Consider the following 22291-nt stretch of genomic DNA (forward strand, 5'->3'; position numbering starts at 1 on the left):
TGACGGCACCCCGGAGGGTCTCTTTCGCTGGAAGCGGTTGTGGTATTGTGAATTCGCCCCACAGCGCGACGCCGCGGAAAGGAGGGATTTCCGCCGCAATGGCTGGAGCGGCGGCGGTACGGAGAAACCGAACCGGAACAGGTGGGAAGAACGCCAGCTGCCCAGGGAGGTATCCGGAAGCGCCGCGGAGGGGGCGGGGGGACTACATTTCCCACAAGTCCTCGGGGCAGGGCGAGGGGCTGGCGTCGGGGACAATACCGGACGGGCCTTGCCCGGCAATGCCAAGGTAAATGCCGGCAGTGCGGCTCCAAGGGAAGAGTAACTTACAGTCTGCGCTTGAATTTCCGCTAGTAACGCTCCTAACCCTTCCCGAAGTGACAAAGAGGCCCTGGCAATTCGGGGATTTCCGGGCCGCAGGACTCCATCCCTGAAATCCCTGCCTGTCCCTCGGCGGTGGGGCTAGGGGCTCTTCGAGGTGCCTGAGGTCGCGCGGCGTTATACTAGACAGGTGAAGGCCCAGGGTATCCCTTTCTAGGGTTGACAATCCGTAGTGGGTGATCAGCGCTCTCTCCCCCGAGCCCTGTGGCCTATTAAATCGGGCTGAAGCTGAGCCATACCCGGCTCCTCGGGGCAAGATATTAGTGGTGGTGCGGGGGAAGGTGCCCTCGCTCCCCGCGGCCCCGTCCAGGGTCGGGCCACCCTCCCACACACCTTTGGTTACTCTCAGAGGTTCTTGGCTCGAGGCGGCTAAAGCTGCTAAACAATCGCGGCCCGAGCACTGCTGAACACTTTGATCCAGCACCTCAAATTCTTCCATCTACTCTTTAGGATACTGTAAAGATTGCCAGAACTCGAATGGCAGAACATAAGGTTCGCACCGAGCCTATCCTGATCTAAAGCCCTTTCTTATGTCCCATCACATTCCTCAAACCTTAACCTAAGAGGGCAGGCGCTGTGGACCTCAGGGCCCTGTCTCAGGACCCAACCCCGCGTCCCCTGTCCCCCGTCCGGCTGCACCGACGCGGCGATTCGGCCTGTTCAAAAAGCGAGATCCCGATCCATCCGCTTCTCTGTCTCGCCTTCCTCTCTGGCCCTACCCAGGCAACCGACAGCAGCGCGCGTCGTCGCCTCGGACGCGGGCGGGTGGGTGGAGTCCGCTGAGCGGCCGCAGTGGCGGCGGCAGCTAGTGGGTCCTTTAGTGGCTCTGGGGCGGGGCCGTGGGGAGCGCGCCTACTGACCGACGGACCCCGCCAGGATGGGGAGTGTGGCTGCTCCGCTAGGGTCCTGCGGGTGCAAGAGCGGCTCCGCGACCACGGGTGGCCAGAGCCCCTCCGTGTTGTGCTAGAGATGCTCTTCCTCTCGGTGAGTTGTTTTTCTGTGTCGGCGGGCCGACTTCTCGGCCTAGGTCACGCCCCGGGGAGGAGGAACGAGCTGGGCCACCTCGTTCTGTGTGGCCTGGATAGGGCAGGGCGACGGGGCAATGACCAGCTGCGTGGGCCTCCTCCCTTTGGGCAAGTTGATCCGCGGCTGCGCTCCATGTTCCAGTTTCATGCAGGCTCCTGGGAAAGCTGGTGCTGCTGCTGCCTGATTCCAGCCGACAGACCTTGGGACCGGGAGTGGGGCCGGCGTTGGCGGCTGGAGATGGCGGACACGAGATCCGTGCACGAAACCAGGTTTCAGGCGGCGGTGAAGGTGATCCAGAGTTTGCCGAAAAATGGTAAGTGCGCCGGTCCCCCACTGAGGAAGCCTCCTGCAGAGGCCCGAGGCCCCAGTTTCCGAACCTCGCCTCCTTTAATCTTCAGCTTGTAGTCTTGCTAAATACAACCTCCTCGGTTGCTGCGTTTAAAAGGAATGTAATTGGAGGAAAGGTAAAGGGTGTTAATTACCTGCTGATCTTTCAAGCACGAGACAAATATATTACCCAGATTTTGAGCAGTGTTTATTGCCGAAAACAAAAATCTGTTACTTAATGACTGCGGATTTGGATATGTTAAAAAAGCAAAACAAAACTGGGTTGGGGATGTTTGGTGCCGCATAAAGTGTACTATTTAAGCCTTTCAGAAACTTTCGATGTGCTATATTCATTTGTAAAATTATTTTTTAATAAATACATCTATTTGTGCTTTTTGTGTGTGCTATTCTCTTATTCTAGTGCTCTCTTTCTTATTCTTCTTATTCTGCAAGAATAAGAAATTCTTATTTCTTATTCTGCAAGGAAGGCCCTTGGGCCTTCCTTCAGCTTAAGGGAAAAGTCATTCTAGTTGTTCCTTTGTATTTAATGTGTCATTTCTCAGGCTACCCTCAACCTTTTTATCATTGGCTTTTAGCAATTTGACCGTGATGTGTCCAGGTATGTGGTTTTCTTCAAGTTCATCCTGTTTAGCGTTTACAGAGCTTCTTGTAATTTTATGTGTTTGACCAAAGTTGGGAAGTGTAAAGCCGTTATTCAAATATATATATATTTTTTTTCTGTGGAGAGGCTTGGCAGGGGGAACTTTGATCTTTTACTTCTTATCCTTCTTCATAATATGAATTATTTTCCACAGTAAACTTGTGTTTTTTTAAATGATGCTTTTAAGCACTATTACTGTGCCAGAGCATAAAACTCACTGAGTGCTCACGGAATACACCGTTATTGCAGTTTTTAATATGTTCTCTATTTTAATTAATCATGAATTGACTTGGTAATGATTACTGAACACTTTAAAAAAATTCATTAATTGCAGATTCAAAAGGTTTTGAAAACATATACACAAAATAGTATTCCTTTCCTAATCTCAAACGTGGAACAAGGGGAGGACATATGAGGGGGTTGTTATTAAGAGTGAATGAACAGGGGCGCCTGAGTGCCTTAGTTGGTTAAGCCTGTGCCTTTGGCTTGGGTCATGATCCCTGCATCCTGGGATCTAGCCCCAGGAGGGGGTTCTCATATATTATGTGAGAGCACCTTGAGGACAGATTGTACTTTATCTGGTGTCTTACTCACAGAATATATACAATATATTATCAGTTTTTGCTGTAATCTATTCTAATGTATATGTCACTCACCTTAACAAATAAACTTTTAAATCCTATTTTGATTTACTGAAGATACAATGAGATGAGGCTCTTGGTGTTTTAAATTTAGTTTGTTTTATTTAAATAGGTAACCATCTTAAAAATATTTTCTCAAAACTTTATTTCAGACCTTAAAAAAATATGTAATCATTTTAACTGTAATTTCCCCATTTTTTTACCTCTTACATAAAGGAGGACCATATTATTGAAATAATAGATCTAATAGATATTCCAAAAGGAGCATATATTATATATAGATCTTTGTTCCTGTGATTTTGGACTTAATTATTCATTCTTGGCCAAACCTGAAACACCAGTTTTCAGCTTCTCTATGTTGTAATTTTCACGTTTATAAAGTACTCATTTTTGATTACTACACATTATCTGTTTATTATGCAATCTGTGAAGTTTTTAAAATATCCTTTTACAGTTTTAAGTTTTATTTTTATACTAATTATGGTATAAAAGTAATATACAAACACACCGAATATAAAACATTTTAAAACACAAGTAAGCAAAAAAGAAGATAAAAATAATCTCTGTGCTTACTATCTCCAGAGATATTGTCTTCAACATTTTGATGCATTTCCTTCTATTTGCTTTTTAGGTACATACTTATTTTGCAAAAATGGATTATACTGGATATGCTATTTTTAAACTACTGTTTTTTTCTCGTTTTATAGTAGGTTGTGAAACTTTTCTCAAGCCATTGTTTATATTTTCATGCCATATAATTTTTAAGGGCTGTAGTTATAAACTATCCTGTTGTATATATGTATCATAATTATTTAGGTAATTATTTATTATAAAACATTTGCATTCCAGTTTTCCCTGTTCTTAAGTATTGCAACTTAATAGTACTCATGCATACAATTTGAAAAAAATTTTTTAAAGATTTTATTTATTTATTTATTTATTTGAGAGAGAGAGATAGAGAGAGGATGAGCAGGGGGAAGGGGCAGACAGAGAGGGAGAAGCAGACTCCCCACTGAACAGGTAGTCTGATGTAGGACTGGATCTCAGGACCTTGCGATCATGACCAGAGCCAAAGCCAGGTGCTCAACTGACTGAGCCACCCAGGAGTCCTGAGAAATCTCTTTTTTCTTGGATTCTTTTTCTACCACAGCACACACTGGTTGACTTTAGCAAAACTTCTTTATTCATCAAGAAATTGAAATTTGGCCAAGAGGAGTTGAATTTCTTTTTTTAATATTTTATTTATTTATTTGAAAGAGACAGAGATAGTGAGAGGGAGAACAAGTGGGCAGAAGGGGGAGAAGCAGAATCCCCGCTGAGCAGGGAGCCTGACCCAGGGCTCCATCCCAGAACACTGGGATCACAGCCCGAGCCAAAGGCTCAACTGACTGAGCTACCCAGGTGCCACGAAGAGTTGAATTTCTTTCTTTTTTTTTTTTTTTTAAATTTTATTTATTTATTTGTCAGACAGAGATCACAAGTAGGCAGAAAGACAGGCAGAGAGAGAGGCAGAGAGAGAGGAAGGGAAGCAGGCTCTCGGCCAAGCAGAAAGCCCGACGCGGGGCTCGATCCCAGGACCCTGGGATCATGACCTGAGCTGGAGGCAGAGGCTTTAACCCACTGAGCCATCCAGGCGCCCCAAGAGTTGAATTTCCTAAGATTGAAGTTTTCATAAAACAGAGTGTACATTTAACTTTTTCATTTGTTTCATTCAGTTTGGTTTGTCACAGTCTTTGAATAAAAATACCTCATTAAAAATACCTTATTTGAATAAAAATACCGCATTAAAAAATACCTTATTATAGTTGCATAATGCAATTATTCTGTATTTTCATATATTGCTTTTTTAAATGACATTTGCCAGTTATTTTAGTTATACCTACAGCATATTTATTCATTTATTCTTTTATTTATTGAGCTATGTTGGGCATTGTTATTAAAGTGTAAAAACCTCAGAGTTTTTTTTGTTTTTAAGATTTTATTTGTTTATTTCAGAGAGAGAGTGAGTGAGAGAGATCATGAGAGGGGAGAGGGTCAGAGGGAGAAGCAGACTTCCCACTGAGCAGGGAGCCCAATATGGGACTCCATCCCAGGACTCCGGAATCATGACCTGGGCTGAAGGCAGTCACCCAACCAACTGAGCCATCCAGGTGCCCCTCAGAGTTTTGTTTTTTTTTTAATCAAAGGAGTACAGTTGGGGCATCTGGGTGGCTCAGTCATTGGGCATCTGCCTTTCGGCTCAGGTCGTGGTCCCAGGGTCCTAGGATTGAGCCCTGCATTGGGCTCCCTGCTCAGTGGGGAGCCTGCTTCTCCCTCTCCCACTTGCTCTGCTTATGTTCCCTTTCTCACTGTGTCTCTGTAAAATAAATAAATAAAATCTTTAAAAAAATCAATCAATCAATCAATCAATCAAAGGAGTATAGCAACTAACAGAGCCATAATGTTTGTTTCTATGTGACAGAAATAAATGATTATCTGAACTATTAATGAAATATATAAAAATCACTATTAGTATAGCTAAGCTGATTTGTAACCTTATATTGTTGATTGTATTCTCCAGGTGATCTGTATTTAATATGTTTCCAATAGGTTCATTTCAGCCAACAAATGAAATGATGCTCAAATTCTATAGCTTCTATAAGCAGGCAACCGAAGGACCCTGTAAACTTTCAAGGCCTGGATTCTGGGATCCTATTGGAAGATACAAATGGTAATTTCATATAGAGAACTATGAAAGGAATTTTACTTTAGTGACATAATTATCAGATGACTTAATTATGTGGTTATGTATTATTCTGAGCAGAAGTGTTCTAACATGCTAGATCCAGTTTTTATCCTCCATGTGCTTTTAATACAATTTCATGCAAATAGAAAAGTCTTGGGGAAGAGAGGAAAACAATAAAACCAAAAAGTACATCAAAAATAAAAAAAATCATTTTCAGTTAGCCTTTCCTTATAGAGTTTTTTTTCATTTATTGTAAGAAGAGAAACTCCCAAAGTCAATGAAACAAACAAATTCTCTTGCCTCTCATACCTTCTAAGAAAAATAGTGACTTTACTTGCCAAGTGACACTGTTTGCTTTGAGCATTTAGATGATAAGTAACTAGGCACATGACTAAGGGACTGCTACGCTAACTTTTTATCTAGGCTGTCCTTCCTGTCACGCTGTACTTGAATAGAAATTTGATTTTTTTTTTAAAGATTTTATTTATTTATTTGACAGACAGTGATCACAAGTAGGCAGAGAGGCAGGCAGAGAGGAGGAAGCAGGCTCCCCACCGATCAGAGAGCCTGATGTGGGGACTCAATCCCAGGACCCTGGGATCATGACCCGAGCTGAAGGCAGAGGCCTTAACCCACTGAGCCACCCAGGTGCCCCAGATATTTGATTTTTAATATACTTAAAATCATAAACTAGCCAGAGATACCTCTGTAACATAGACGGTACGTTATGAACAGAGTATGCTAATTGGTTAAGCATATCTTAAAAGCCACACATTTTGATGGCTCAATTTCTCTGTTTTTTGTGGTTTTTTTTTAATTCCATTTATTTATTTGAGAGAGAGAGAGCACGAGCAGGGTGAGGGGCAGAGGGAGTCTGATGTGGAGCTCAATCCCAGGTCTCTGTGATCATGACCTGAGGTGAAGGCAGATGCCCAACCAATTGAGCCACACAGGCACCCAAAGGCTAAATATCTTTACACTGAATTGGAAGTCCTTAAACTCCTTTGAGGATTTCTTAGTACTGTACTTTCCTCTAAGTTCTTTATGAACAGTCATAGATAATAGGTTAAATGTAATAGCAGTATGTTATTTAATCTGTTATAAGAAAATTAATTTACTTTATGATTTTTCCTCAGAAATGACCATTGGTGGATTTAAACTGCTTCTGGAAAAAATATGTAAAAAGAAAGGTTTTCATTTTAGGCAAAAATTTCAAAGGACTATTCTCATTATCCATGAGGTTAAAAATATCCTATGCCTCACATTTTTGTTTTTTTAGAGTAGGAAACCACTTTTATTTTTTCAGTGTGTCAGCTAGACTCTTGTTTAAATTAATGGAAGCTTTTTTTTTTTTTTAAGATTTTATTTATTTGACAGAGAGAGAGAGAGAGAGATCACAAGTAGGCAGAGAGGCAGGCAGAGAGAAAAAGGGGAAGCAGGCTCCTTGCTGAGCAGAGAGCCCGATGCAGGGCTCAATCCCAGGACCCTGGGGATCATAACCTGAGCTGAAGGCAGAGGCTTTAACCCACTGAGCCACCCAGGTGCCCCAAAATTAATGGAAACTTTTAACCAAAACTTCTGTTCATTTAAAACATGGCTGTGATAGTTCATTTCATGCAGAGTTCTAAAATGTTCATTTCTGTTACTGTTCTTTATAATATAAAGTTTTTGAAGAGTTCTTAGCAAATATTTTTTAACAGTCTACAGTGTTTGCTCTACAGTGTGTATAATATAGTCTCTGTAATCTATAGTCTAAATTTTATAGATGGGCTATATAATTACTAGTTTTAAATACTGTTTAATTTGAGAGCTTATTTACTCTAATACTTTTAAGATGATATATTTAAAGTGATCCTTTGAGAGCATAGTATCTTTGTGTAGGCTTTAAGAAGAGAGACTGTTTTAAATTAATGACCCTATAGCATTTTGACATAATGTTGTATTCTGGGCAATTGGAAAACGTGTCTTTTTTTTACTTGGAAATTCTCATTTCTAGGGATGCTTGGAATTCATTGGGTGATATGACCAAAGAGGAAGCCATGATTGCATATGTTGAAGAAATGAAAAAGGTAAGGAAATAACTCACAGCAGAAAATGAAAATATTTCATGGGACACCTGGGTGGCTTAGTCAGTTAAGTGTCTGATTCTTGATCTCAGCTCAGATCTTGATCTTAGGGTTATGAGGTTAAAAAAAGAAGGAAAATGAAAATATTCAGAGCAGCTCTAATTTAATTTGTTATCAAGCAAATTAGCTGCTTTGTTTTAAAGAACAAAGAGATTATAATATATTAGAATATAAAATCTATGTTATTGAATTTATTAGGATTTTATCTGTCTCCTAAATATTCATCTTAAGGTAACTTTTTAACTTGCGATCACATTGTAATGATGTGATTTTTTTTTTTTTTTCATTTTCCCTGTCTTTCTCCATAGTCAACTTCTTCAGAAAGTTGTAGAAATAGGAATTTCTTGAAATATTGAAGTCCTTTTCTCAGGAATCTGGGAAGTACCTTGGCTGTCTTGAGAACATTTCTGCTTTGGAATTTTTTATTTAGGAGAAATAGTTAACAACCCTGGCCATCAGTGTTCTCATCAAATTTGACCCACAAATTGAGATATTCCTATCACGGGACTTCTTAGTAACAAGCATTTTTCTGTGAATGCAGAGATCTCAGAAGCAGAATAAGATAAGGATGCTTTTAATTTCTCTGGTAGTTAGTAAGGAGGGCATTCCTTTCCCTAGCTCTTTTAAGTCCGTTCAAGGGATTGTTTTGAGGAGCAAATTTCTGAAAAAATCTTGGATTTTAAAGAACTCTTAGTATCTTTTTATAAAGCACCATTTCTATTTTGGAACTGGATCAGAAATTGTGAGATTTAGGTCCGTTTGGTAATCTTATATAAATTATCTGTGAACGTAAAGAAAATCTGTGAAAAGGAATAGTTCTTTTGCCAGATTGTTTCACAGTGTTCATTTCTAGAAGTAATTTCTGTTTGGTCAGTTGAGATTCATTTATTTTGTTTTATTTTGGTATCTCCTATACTGTTCAAAGTTGTGCCCTTTGTTAAATTTTCGCAGTTTTTATTTAGTGGGCCTGGTTCTTCTATGACATAAGGCAGAATTTAGTCCTTTTGGCTTTTAACTATATCAGTAGCCCAACAACAAAGGAGCCTTTCAAAAGCAGAGAAAATCTAAAGCCTTTTTGGTTTGCTAACTATTCCTTTTCTTTCTTTTAAATATCATTCTAATTTTTAGGATATACTTCTATCATGTAAAGTTGAATTGACCCATTAGGTGAAATTTACCCATTGTCCCTATTGATTAATTAATGATGTAGCCACAGTTTAAAGTGGGAGGGAGATGGATTTAAACTAACCTGCTGCCTTTTAGCTGTCTTAAGATAGTTCTACTGGGAGTGCCTGGGTGGCTCAGCGGGTTAAAGCCTCTGCCTTCAGCTCAGGTCATGATCCCAGGGTCCTGGGATCGAGCCCCACATCGAGCCCCACATCGAGCCCCACATTGGGCTCTCTGCTCACCAGGGAGCCTGCTTCCTCCTCTCTCTCTCTGACTCCCTCTCTGCCTACTTGTGGTCTCTGTCTGTCAAATAAATAAATAAAATCCTTAAAAAAAAAAAAAAGATACTTCTACTGTACCTGTAGATTCTATAACTACCTCTCTGAAAGACTAAACTATTTCCATTCAGCCTTTTAAAATTTCATTTTTCATCTCGTGAATATAATAAAATTTATAGGAACCTTTTAGAGATAAATCTAAGACTGTTAGGATTGAAAATTTGATTAGTTTTTGAAAATATTTTCAGAGATTTGCCTTCTGGATATCAGCAGATAAAATTATATGCTTTTAAGTAATGATGTGGCAGCAGGTGGGAGGTACCAGACTGGCTCGGTTGGTAGAGTGTACAACTCTTGATCTCACGGTTGTGAGTTTGAGCCCCAAGTTGGATATTACTTAAAAATATATCTATATATTAAATAATGGTGTTTGGTAGTATATTGTCCCAAAGATTTGATTACTGAATTTGGGAGATTTTTTAAAAAGATTTTATTTACTTATTTGAGAGAGAGAGAGGCAGAGGGAGAGGGAGAAGCAGGCTCCTCGCTGAGCAGGGTGCCTGATGCTGGGCTAGATCCTGGGATCCTGGCATCATGACCTGCGCTGAAGGCAGGCAGATACTTAACCCGTTGAGCCACCCAGGCTCCCTGGGACTTTTTCTAATTACAGTAATTCACTAACTGAACCATTTGTTAAATTATATTTGTAAATATAGTTCACTGTGCTATTGCCCTTTAGAATTACTCTTTTAGTATAAATCTCATTCTGTGCTTTTGCATTCAAATGTTCAAGGAATTATCAATTTATATCTTACAATAAATAATGTTCTCTGGAAAATTGCTTTTTGTAATTTATAAACTATCTGGAAAATTGCTTTTTGTAATTTATAAACTATCCAGTAAAATATCACTGAAAAAGTTGCTGGAATCAAAAATGTTTTTAGAATAATTTTTTTTTTAAAGATTTTATTTATTTATTTGACGGATGGAGATCACAAGTAGGCAGAGAAGCAGGCAGAGACAGAGGAGGAAGCAGGCTCCCCGCTGAGCAGAGAGCCTTATGCAGGGCTCGATCCCAGGACCCTGGGATCATGACCTGAGCTGAAGGCAGAGGCTTTAACCCACTGAGCCACCTAGGCGCCCCAAGAATAATTTAATAGGATTTTAGCTTTGAGGGAATAGAATAACTAATGTGGTTTGTGGGAAATAATCCATAGTTCTTTAAATAAAGTTAATTTTGATTCATAACCAAAATGGAATATAAAATTCTATTTTCTGTACAAATTTTACAGGCTATCTCTTTTTTTGTTTTAAAGATTTTAAGAATCTCTACACCCAATGTGGGGCTTGAACTTACAACCCCAAGATTAAGCATCCCATGTTCTACTGACTGAGCCAGCCAGCCATCCCCAGATTTTATAGGCTTTCTTAATGAGGATTCCTGGAGAATTAACCAGAACTTACTTAATATGCATTACGTCTGTTAGATTTAAAGAGAGATCAGTGTACTCAACTCTGGCTACACATTGGAATCACTAGGGGCAACTTGTTTAAAAAAAAAAAAAAAAGTCAGTATAACTCCAGACTAATTATTTCAGGATTTTTTAAGAGGATGGGATAATCGCTGTAGTAGAGGGAGGATTAGAACAGACTCTCATAAAAAGATGGAACCTTTAAGTTACCATGGTGGAGGGTCTGGTCCATAGGTCTATAAGTCCAGAACATCGACTTTCTCTTTTTAAGGCTTGACTGATGATAACCGTCTTCTGGAGATGTAGAGAAGAGCCAGAATGCTAATTTTTTTTTTCCTCAGAACGCTAATTCCTTAGCTTACAGTGGGTGTTCTACTCTTCTAGTGCACAGCAGGCTCAGAATTGAGGTGTAGGACACCCCTTAAAATGTCAGAGGCACCTGGGAAACTGTAAGATTGTCTATAGAACAGCATAGAACACTGAGATTTGGGTGACATTAAGAGATGTGTTTGGGATGCCTGGGTGGCTTAGTCAGTTAAGCATCTGCCTTTGGCTCAGGTCATGATCTCAGGGTCCTGGAATCAAGTCCCACATTGGGCTTCTTGCTCAGCCAGGAGCCTGCTTCTCCCTCTGCCTGCTGCTCCCCCTGCTTCTGTCCTCTCTCTCTGACAAATAAATAAAATCTTAAAAAAAAAGATGTGTTCATCTGACCAAAACAAAACCAAACCAAACCAAGGAATTTAATCTTTACTTTATAATATTGTGTATCTGTACCTTTGACAGGGTATTTTCATCATACAGAATTGATATTTCTTACCAAGGAAATGTGCTGGAGAAACCTAGAAAAATTATTGTACTTTGGATGCTGCTTTGAGAGTCCATGTAGCTCACCAGTCTTCATTTGGATAGGTTACAGTCCAGTTGACTTGATTTAGTTCACTTACACTGTAAATAAAATCTTTGGGTTTAAGGAGTAGTTACCTAGACTGAGATTTACCTGGCTCTGCTTGTCTTTCTGTGTCTCTGTCTCTGCTGATGATCTCGTGTGTGCACACGTGCGATCACCCGCATACCATTTCTTTGATTTCAGCATTGGAGTGAAGGAGAGAATTTTGCAGATCATTCTTCTTGGGTTTTGTATTTTTAAAGTTTCTTCTTCAGAGAGTAATCTCCTAAATTCTGGGTGTATCTTGCTGTGACCATATGTGTCCCAACTGTATTGACTACTGAAATTCTCGCTTATCAAAAGAAAAATTACTCTGCTTAGATTTGCTTAGCACTGGCACACACTACATTTATTTATTTAGCTAGTTAGTTCTGCTCTTTGGAATCCATAATTCAGTCCATTACCTATGGGATATGAGAAACCGAAACAGATTTGAATAGCCCTACTTAAGGACAAATTTGACAGACTTTTTGGAGTCACCTTGACATTGAGAGATAACTAAAAGAGATCTGGTTTGAAAGAGGAATCAAAGGAGGTGTTAGTTGGGGGTCAGTCAAGATGGAATGTATGGTTGGCTAACTAGATTCTGTTAAGTCTTTACATGTACACTATCTCAGTACAGAATAGGGTAAAGGGTGCTGACTTGTGTTTGAATTGTATCTCTGCCATGTAGTAACTGCGACTTTGGTCATATCAAAGTAAACATCACCAAAAATAAATAAATAAATAGAAAAACAACTAAAGAAAAAAGTAAACATTGCCTAATCGTTTCAATTTTTGTGTTGACTGTAATTCTTAGAATTATTGTTGTAATCCATATGTATTACAGATCATGTTTCTATAATAAGCTATAAAAATGCCCTCCCTGGGGCACCTGGGTGGCTCAGTAGGTTAAGCCACTGCCTTCGGCTCAGGTCATGATCCCAGGATCCAGGATCTCTGCTCAGCAGGAAGCCTGCTTCCTCCTCTCTCTCTGCCTGCCGCTCTATTTGTGATCTCTCTATCAGATAAATAAATAAATCTTAAAAATGCCCTCCCTAATGACCCCAGCCTTGCAATAACAAGTACTTCCTTCTAAAAAAGACATTTTGTGGGCACGTGGGTGGCTCAGTGGGTTAAGCCGCTGCCTTCGGCTCGGGTCATGATCTTGGGGTCCTGGGATCGAGTCCCGCATCAGGCTCTCTGCTCAGCAGGGAGCCTGCTTCCCTCTCTCTCTCTGCCTGCCTCTCTGTCTACTTGTGATCTCTCTGCGTCAAATAAATAAATAAATCTTTAAAAAAAAATAAAAAAGACATTTTGTGGTTAAAGCAATTTTTTGCCCTACTATCCATTGAGAGGAGCAGCAAGTAGATAATTTACAATGAGCTCTAAAATTCTAATCACTAACACCAGTTATTTTTAGCATAGTTCATTCTGTATGATCTCTCAACACACCCTGCCTTGTTTATTAAATTCCTTGTATGTACTAGACACTGGAAATAACAGAAGTGGTCAAAAACAGATGAAGCTTACATAGTGTTGCAAAAGATAGGCAGTAAGCAAACAATAAAGCAGAGAGAGTGACTGAGTCTGAGGTTCTTAATTTTAAAGATGTAAGCGGCCACTTTAAACTGTGTAGAAGCTGAAAAATCACTAAAATTGTTAGTGATTACAATTTTAGAGCTCATTGTAAATTATTATTTGATTGCTTAAAGTGATAAATGTGTTCACCTTAGTGATAGAAGTAATATATGTAAATGAAAAAAATCCAAACATCAAAAAAGTATAAAATGAAAAGTGAATCTTTCCTGTTCCCTCCATTTTAATTGTTTAAGTGATAATTACTTTTAGTTCTATTTTGCAGATTGAGGAAACACATGTATGTATTTATATCTATATCTTCTCATTTAAAAAAGAGAAAAAAACCAGTAATGGCATCATACTGTTACTGTTCGCTAACTACCTTTTTGCCTGTAAAAAAAAAATTCAGATGTTTTCCCTATCGGCACACACAAAGCTAACCTTAAATATCTGCAGAGTATGTTCTATATGGAAATATCTCCTTTGGTCTCTTACCAGTTGATGGCTACTTACTTAGTATGCCTTTTCAGTTAATTTACCTTGCTCTTTAAATTTGGTGATTCTAAATTGGCCCATAGGTGTGAAGGTGTCTGAAAGCGATGACTACCTTAAAGAATAGACAGAATAATATTACTCTAACCCCAGAATTTTCTATTGTATTTAACATTAGTACCCTCAGTTTTTAATGCACAATTTATAGGTTATTGGGTAAAATTTCAAAAGGAGCTTATGTAAAACAGACTTCAAAATTAAGACACTTTTCTTAAAAAAAAGATTTTATTTATTTATTTGACAGAGAGAGGGGGAACACAAGCAGGGGAGTGGGAGAGGGAGAAACAGGCTTCCCGCCAAGCAGGGAGCCCGATGAGGGACTTGATCCCAGGACTCTGGGATCATGACCTGAGCCACCTTGGCGCCCCAAGACACTTTTAAATCTTTAGTATATGTGATACTTTTCTAGGAGAATATACACTTTAAGTATGTAATTAATACAGATACTTTGGAGAATTTATAAATGAATATCAAATCTCAAAAATATTATTAAATAATTTGTACATATTATATTATGTGGTACTGGTGGATCTGGTAGATCAGATTAGTAGTTTATGATTTCACAAGATTTATTTCTTTTGATTACAGATTCTTGAAACTATGCCGATGACTGAGAAAGTTGAAGAGTTGCTACATGTCATAGGCCCATTTTATGAAATTGTAGAAGACAAAAAGAGTGGCAGAACTTCTGATTTAACCTCAGGTTGGACTGTCTTACCTTGTTTTTAATCCAGCAACTGATCTATAGTGCATGCATTAATATTTGTATGTCTAATTTTTTTTTTTACTTTCACATGCCAGTCCGACTGGAGAAAATCTCTAAATGCTTAGAAGGTAGGAATAATGACATCCACGTAAACATTTTGTTTAAAATTTACATGCCAAAGGGTTTTGCCCAAATATAACACTCAAGAGTTTTCATTCCAAGCAAATACATTGCATAAAGTTCAAAAATATTATAAACGCTGAAGTTTTAATCCTTCAGTTATTAAAACATGACAGGTGGCTTACTGAGTATATACAAAATTGTAACAGAATTAATGATTTTATTTTGATAGATCAGACTTTCTGATTCAGTTTCTGAATTACATTAACAGCACCATGGCTAAAATGATTTTTAACGAGGATATGTTTATAGTATGGTTTAACTATATAGTGTAGCAACCTAAAACAAGAAATCAATGAATTCACTTAGCTTGTTTTTTTTTTGTTTTTGTTTTTGTTTTTTTTATTTTGATTTCGCGTTCTCAGGAAAGAATTGAAAGGTTTATCTTTTACATACGAGCAGGACTTGAATAATAGGCAAATTTCCTGGCTTTAACTGTAAACATTTGCTCTTTAATTTTAATTTTTTTTTAAGAAAGCAGAGTGAAATGAGCTTGTAAGAATTACTTCAAATGAAAATTATATGTTCTATTTTCTTGGCATCCCTATTTACAAGGTATCTTTTACTAATTGATAGAAATTAGAGGTTTCAGAACTGTTACCTTCCCTGAGGTCTGCAGTTTGTGTCTGCGATAGTAACTGATAGACGGCCCACTGAGCGTAACGCTCATATAACCATACCCCCCATCACTGATTTGCTTGAAGGGACCAAATTTTAACAAATAATTTTCCATATAAGTCATGCTAGTCAATGCAGAAAAAATATTATGTCCTCTATGTGAAGCATGTTTCCAGGATTCAGAGGGGAATAAATCTGGACCTGTTTTTAGTAGTATTTAAGCTGGCTGGAGGCAAATGTTTAAACAACTAATTATAAAGACAAGGAAGAGTGAATAACGATAATAAAGGCTCAGGTCCATAATCCCTAAGCTATAATTTAAAAGTTGAAAAACCTTGATGAACCAGATACTGTTTTGGCAACTCATTTGAGAGCAAAACCTTTACTTTAAGCAACCAAAATCCTCTATCACTTTTGCCCATTTTCCAGCTTATACACAGTTTTAATGTGGCCTCTTGTGTCTTTAAAATCTAAGAACTGAACATGAACTAATTTAGCAGTAGACCCTGACCTGAAATGACATAAGGCTATTTTAAATAAATCTTTATTCTTTTAGTGTGACTATGTATATGTTTTGCTGTAAAAACTTTATTATTGTTTTTTAGTGGGAGCTGCCTTAAACTCTGTTGAAAGTGTTACATAATGTATAGTACATTTAATATATGACATTTGCAATATTAGAAAACTGGATTTTAAATCATATCTGGATTCAAGGGTAAGGGATGTGGACCTGTACCATAATTTATTTAACCTATAACATTCTAATGGACATTTAGATTGTTTCCTCTTTTTTTTTGTATTAAGTTTTTAATTTTAATTTCAGTATAGTTAACATACAGTGTTATATTTGTTTCCTCTTCTATCTTCAAAAAATGCTGCTGATGGTAACCCTGTACAAATGTCATCTAATATATAGGAAGGTATTTCTGTAAGAAATAATATTAGAAATCTAATAGCCAAGGTCAAAATATGTGGGTGTTTCATAGTTTGCAGTCTTGACTTTTCTTTTAACTAAGAATGGTATTAAAAGTACCCGCTTAGGCCCAGTAGAACAGACGTTATCTGTGTCATATAGGCTTCTTCATAGTATACATACATAGTAAGTTTTGAAATCCAAAAGTATGAACTCTCCAACTTTTTCCTTTTTCAAGATTGTTTTGACCATCCTGGATCCCTTGCATTTCTCTATGAATTTTAGAATCAGCTTGTCAATGTTTTGCAAAAAAGGTCACCAACATTCTAATAGAGGTTGCAGTGAATTGTGGGGCATTTTGAGGAGTATTGTCATCACAACAATATTGTCTTCCAGTCCATTTATTTAGTTCTTTAATTTCTTCCAACAGTGTTTTGTCATTTACAGTGTAAAATACATATACCTTCTTTTGTCAAGTATACTGCTAAGCATTTTATTCATTTTACTGCTATTATAGATTTTTTTCTAATTTCATGTTTGGATTGTTCATTGTTAGGTTGTAGAAATACAGTTGATTTTTGTTGATGGACGTTGTATTCTGCAGTCTCATCAAACCTTTTGTTAGTTCTAGTAGTTTTTATTTTTGTTTTTTGTAGATTTTCTAGGATTTCTTGTATACAAGAGCATGTCATTTGCAAACAGACTTTTTTACTTTTTCAATCTGCATGCCTTTTATTTATTTTTCTTGTTTAATTGCTGTGGCAAGAATGTCAAATATCATATTAAATAGAGATGGCAAAAGCAGACATCTTTGTCTTCTTATTATAGGAACAAAAAAATGTTCAGTCATTTAAGATTAATTTTGATGCTCATTGTGAAGTTTTGTAGATGCCCTTTATCAGATTGAGGAAATTCTCTTGCATTTTTAATTTCTTCAGCATTATTATCATGAAAAGTATTTTATTTTTGTCAGATGCTTTATCTGCATCTATTATGATAATCCTGTGGCTTTTGCCCTTTATGCTGTTAGTTTGGTATATTACATTAACTGATTTTTGGATGTTGAGTCTGGTTTGCTAGTAATTCTGTGTGCTTTCTACACCTCTCACAGAACTGCTGTGATGATGCTATTGCTGTGGTCAAGTAGTTTTGCTACAACCATCCATTTGATGGGGGTTTAGGAGATTCCCTGTTGCTTAGTTTTGTTGTAGATGTCCGTGAGTGGTGGGCTTTTTGTTTCTCGGATTTTTTGTTTGTTTTTGGTTAGTTTTTTTTTTCCTTGTTTTTTGTTTGTTTTTTGTTTTTGTTAGTCTTGCTTTTTCTGGTTGTCAGGGAAAAAAACAAGGAATTTCATAAACCATGATGCTGCATGGTTCTCAAAGAGAGAGTAGAACATAATGGCAATGGTGGAGTTGAGTTCTTACTCTTTTGTTCCTGTTTAAGATGTCTGGAGATTTTGAAATTTAATATGTTCTTTGGGATGCAGGGAACCATCCAAAATGCATTTGAGTAAGTAAGAATGAGCCCAAAAGTTTATGGAGGGAGACCACTGTTCTTGACCAGTAGCCATGTTAGGAGGCCTTTATTATCTTAAAGAGTGATGGAAATGGAATTCCCTGTGTCTCAAAATGAGGTCCAGTAACCAACAGTATTGGCATCATGGGAAGCTTTACAGAAATGCAGAATCTTACATCACTCCAGACTTACAGATTCGGAATCTGCATTTTAGCTGGATCTCCCATGCATGTTAATGTTTGAGAAGTTTTGATGTATTTACTCTCAACATATGACTGGCCAGTAGGACAATGTATGTGCCTTTTTAAGTGATTGATTGTATTAACTGATGCTTTTAAAAAAAGATAAATATAAAGCCTTAGAGGTAATAAAAGGATAAAAATTTTTAAATGTAGTTCAATTATAATATTGGTGAGATTATTGTATTCATGTTTTCAATGGGCTAGCATATAGCAACTGTCTCTTCATTTACTATATATAAAGAAGATCGCTCATCTCTAACTTTACTGTTTTGATTGATAATTATCTTAAAAATAACATTATGTTCTGTCTTGTTTAGAAAGGATTTAAGATAGCCTTTTTGTAAACTGATTTTTTTGTTGTAAACTGATACTTGAAGAAGTTTATTTATGTAATATATGTATACTTATAGTCAAAGAAAAGAATACTAGTAATTATATGTCAAAATTTTAAGTCTTCAAAATTATTGTAGTAGTTATTTGTAAATGACAGTATTATTTGTAAATTACAGCTTTATAGTATGTTAGAGCACTAGCGATTAAGTGATCATTTCGTATTTTAGATCTTGGTAATGTTCTAACTTCTACTCCAAATGCCAAAACTGTTAATGGTAAAGCTGAAAGCAGTGATAGTGGAGCTGAATCTGAGGAAGAAGAGGTCCAAGAAGAAGTGAAAGGAGCAGAACAAAGTGATAATGGTAATCTTTGGATGACGAGCTAATAATTTAACAATATGGAGTGGTTTGGGTTGATCTGGTATTGTATGAGAATAGTGTGTATGGTGGGATGTGGGCTGTTGATCTTATAACCAAGTTCTTTGTGGGCCAAAAGTACAGGGACAGTCAGCCTCATGCATAGACAGAATAGATGGACTTGAACACTAACAAGAATAGACTACTTCTCTAAAAGTGATGCCTGAAACGCTGTGTTAGAAATGTACTCATTTTATGGAGGGCCTGGCTGACTCAGTCAGTAGAGCATGTGAACTGCTGCTCTCAGAGCCGTGAGTTTGAGTTCAAGCCCCATGTCGAGCATAGAGTTTACTTAAACAAACAAAAAGAAATGTATTTGGGGCGCCTGGGTGGCTCAGTGGGTTAAGCCTCTGACTTCGGCTCTGGTCATGATCCCAGGGACCTGGGATTGAGCCGAGCCCCACATCGGGCTCTCTGCTCAGTGGGGAGCCTGCTTCCCCCTCTCTCTCTGCCTGCCTCTCTGCCTACTTGTGATCTCTCTCTCTCTGTCAAATAAATAAATAAAATCTTAAAAAAAAAAAAGAAATGTATTCATTTTAGGTATTTTTCCAAATATGACTATCCATACATTACCAAGGAGAGGAGACAGGTTAAACTCTCAAGACCTTATCAAGAATAGAATGGACTCCAGAGAATTGGATACCGGAAGTTTTGAAGAGGGAACATTGGAGTCATGGGGTACTGCACTGGGGGGCCTTGTTAGTAAGAGTACCAGTAATTCTTGGGAAGACGATTTGAGAAAGTGGAGGCAGGAAGGCACTAAAACAAACAGCACAACTTAGTTTTGCCTTTACTTTCTAGTAAGATGTGACAAATAATACCTTCTTTGAAGGGTATTTTTATTGACTGTGTGGACCCCTTTGTACTGCTGCGTCTTGTAGGGCAATTTGCCTATAGTTGAGAGAGTGTAAGGATCTTGAGAGGTTATTGTAGGGAAGCCTCACTGGCTCAGTTGGTAGAGCATGTGACTCTTGATCTTGGGGTTGTGAGTTCTAGCCCCATGTTGGGTGTGGAGCCTACTTAAAATAAAATAAAATAAAATAGCTTCTAGAAGACTGACAGGGAACTGAAGCAGTTTTGAGTGTGCTCTCAGCATACAATAAACTCTCTTTTCAGAGAGTACGCCATCTCTCTGATCCAAGTGGGAAATGATCAAAGGGATTATGCTGGGTTGGAGAAATGATTACTTGCTATTAGGACATATATACAGAAGTTGACCTGCTATGAACTTTATGAATCTCCCTACTTTCTTATAGTAGATAAGAAAATGATGAGGAAATCTGCAGACCATAAGAATTTGGAAATCATTGTTACTAATGGCTATGATGAAGACAGCTCTGCTCGGGATACACAGAATGACATTCATGCCGGTTCTTCCTTGAGTAGCGGAAGTGCTGAAGAAATAAAGGCTGTAGATGAAAACTTGGAGCAAACTGGAAAAACTGCTGTCTGCATTCACCAAGGTATTGTCCCATAATAGTTATCTGTCCAGCCTCTTTCCTGTGAATGGCATATTGTTTTCATTATATTAGGATGTTTAGGAGTAGTTTCGAATTTAGAAACCTCTTATTCAGGGGGCAGCTGGGTGGTTCAGTCAGTTGGGTGTTCGACTCTTGATCTTGGCTTGGGTCTTGATTTCAGGGTTGTGAGCCCACATCGGGCTCTGTACTAGGCATGGAGCCTACTGAAGAAAAGAAAGAAGGAAGGGGGGAGAGAGAGAGAGAAGGAGGGAAAGAGAGAGGAAGGGAGGAAGGGAGGAAGGAAAGAAAAAATTCCCATAAAAAACCTCTTTTTCAATAATGTCTTAGGGATTATTAATATTATAAGGGTGAATAGCTTTGAAAGATAGTGAATTAGGGGCAACTTTTATATTTATTGAGACATTTGTTACTGTCTTTTCATATGGCATTTTAAAATAAAAATTTGAAAGTTTTTTACTTTTATTCCTGATGTTTCTTTTAACCTAAACCTCTGATTATATGATGCCTTTGCTCTCCATTCAGCAAGATAAGTCATAGTCTTTTCATATCTTAGGACTCTAGAAGTGAGCCTATAATATGTATTTGATGAATTATGAACATTGCTGCAATTCAGTTAAGAAACCAGGAAATATATTCATCGACTATAACAACTGAACTTGAATAGTTGCATACCAGTTTAGGCCTCCTAGCTGGTAGTCAGTTTTCTCTTACAAGGTTATTAAGTTTAGTATGATTCGATATGGACAGTAATTGCATGATACTACTTTATACTCTTTTCAAATAAAAATTATTAACTAAATTTAAAGTTTTGTCAAGTTAAAAGAAAAAATATGGCTTAATAAATCAAATTTGTCTCTAGTATGAAAATAATATAGAGCTGATAAATTTTGAGAATGGAATAAATGCATGTTTCTCAATTAGAGAATAATAATTCCACCTGGACATTTGTTCATTTTTAGAAATAAATGATGATCATGTTGAAGATGTTTCAGGAATTCAGCATTTGACAAGTGATTCAGACAGTGAAGTTTACTGTGATTCCATGGAACAATTTGGACAAGAAGAGGTAAAAATGACATTTTTTAATTGGTAAATTTTCAAAGTGATATATCAGAATTCAGTGCATAACTTCTATTATTTATTTTTTATTATTCTTTAATTCTAATTTTTATTTTTATTAAAAATTTTTTTGGAGAGAGAGAGGACACATGTGCTAGGTAAGGGGAAGGGGCAAGCAGAGAGGGAAAGAGAGAACCTCAAGCCGACTCCACACCCAATGCAAGCCCGACGCGGGGCTCAGTCTCACCATCCCTAGACTATGACCTGGGCCAAAATCACGAGTTGGACCAATAATTGACTGAGGCACGCAGGCACCTCAACTTCTTTTAATAGCACAGGTACACGTTCTTCGTCACTTTGAAAATAACCCATAAAATATTTAAGCATTTCTATTTAAATTATTTTTGTGACTTTAAAAATATATAATATTCCTGAATATTCAAAAATATTTAAATATTATAATCTGTAACATATTTGTATTTTAAATATTCTGAGGGAGGTGGGATCGGGGAGGCAGAGGGTAAACTCTTAAAACTAGTCCCTATGTTTGAAACATTGATTGACAGTCAAGAAAAGTGCATAAGTTTCAAATAAATTTGTTTTTCACACTGACTTTTTTTTTTTTTAAAGATTTTATTTATTTACTTGACAGACAGAGATCACAGTAGGCAGAGAGGCAGGCAGAGAGAGGGGAAGGGAAGCAGGCTTCCTGCTGAGCAGGGAGCCCAATGTGGGGCTCCATCCCGGGACTCCGGGATCATGACATGAGCTGAAGGCACAGGCTTTAACCCACAGAGCCATTCAGGGGCCCCTGACTTTTTTTTTTAAAGTGTAATTAACATACAATACTGTATTAGTTTTAGTGTACAACATGTTGATCAGTGATTCTATACGTTACTTCCTTGGTGCTCACCATGATAAGTGTAGTCACCATACAACTCTATCACAATATTATTGACTCTATTTCTT

At 37.8% G+C, this 22291-nt stretch overlaps 1 protein-coding gene across 6 annotated transcripts in view; it reads left to right on the plus strand.

The window, feature by feature from the left end:
• Nucleotides 1–237: 237 nt before the first annotated feature.
• The window catches only part of ACBD5 (acyl-CoA binding domain containing 5), a 44347-nt gene continuing 22293 nt past the window's right edge, over nucleotides 238–22291 (plus strand). The window contains exons 1-9 of one of the 6 annotated variants that reach the window (XM_032848927.1): nucleotides 238–286; nucleotides 1546–1717; nucleotides 5623–5743; nucleotides 7755–7827; nucleotides 14448–14562; nucleotides 14661–14693; nucleotides 18594–18728; nucleotides 20039–20245; nucleotides 21223–21329. In XM_032848927.1, the coding sequence (XP_032704818.1) occupies nucleotides 1642–1717; nucleotides 5623–5743; nucleotides 7755–7827; nucleotides 14448–14562; nucleotides 14661–14693; nucleotides 18594–18728; nucleotides 20039–20245; nucleotides 21223–21329 (867 nt within the window). In that variant the 5' untranslated portion in view covers nucleotides 238–286; nucleotides 1546–1641. Of the gene's footprint in view, nucleotides 287–1156; nucleotides 1363–1545; nucleotides 1718–5622; nucleotides 5744–7754; nucleotides 7828–14447; nucleotides 14563–14660; nucleotides 14694–18593; nucleotides 18729–20038; nucleotides 20246–21222; nucleotides 21330–22291 lie in introns of those variants that run through there. The other 5 variants (XM_032848924.1, XM_032848923.1, XM_032848928.1 and 2 more) reach the window with 5 other exon arrangements.

This window comes from Lontra canadensis, unplaced genomic scaffold (genome assembly GCF_010015895.1).
Source record: "Lontra canadensis isolate GAN:19392208 unplaced genomic scaffold, GSC_riverotter_1.0 scaffold215, whole genome shotgun sequence".
Lineage (NCBI taxonomy): Eukaryota > Metazoa > Chordata > Mammalia > Carnivora > Mustelidae > Lontra > Lontra canadensis.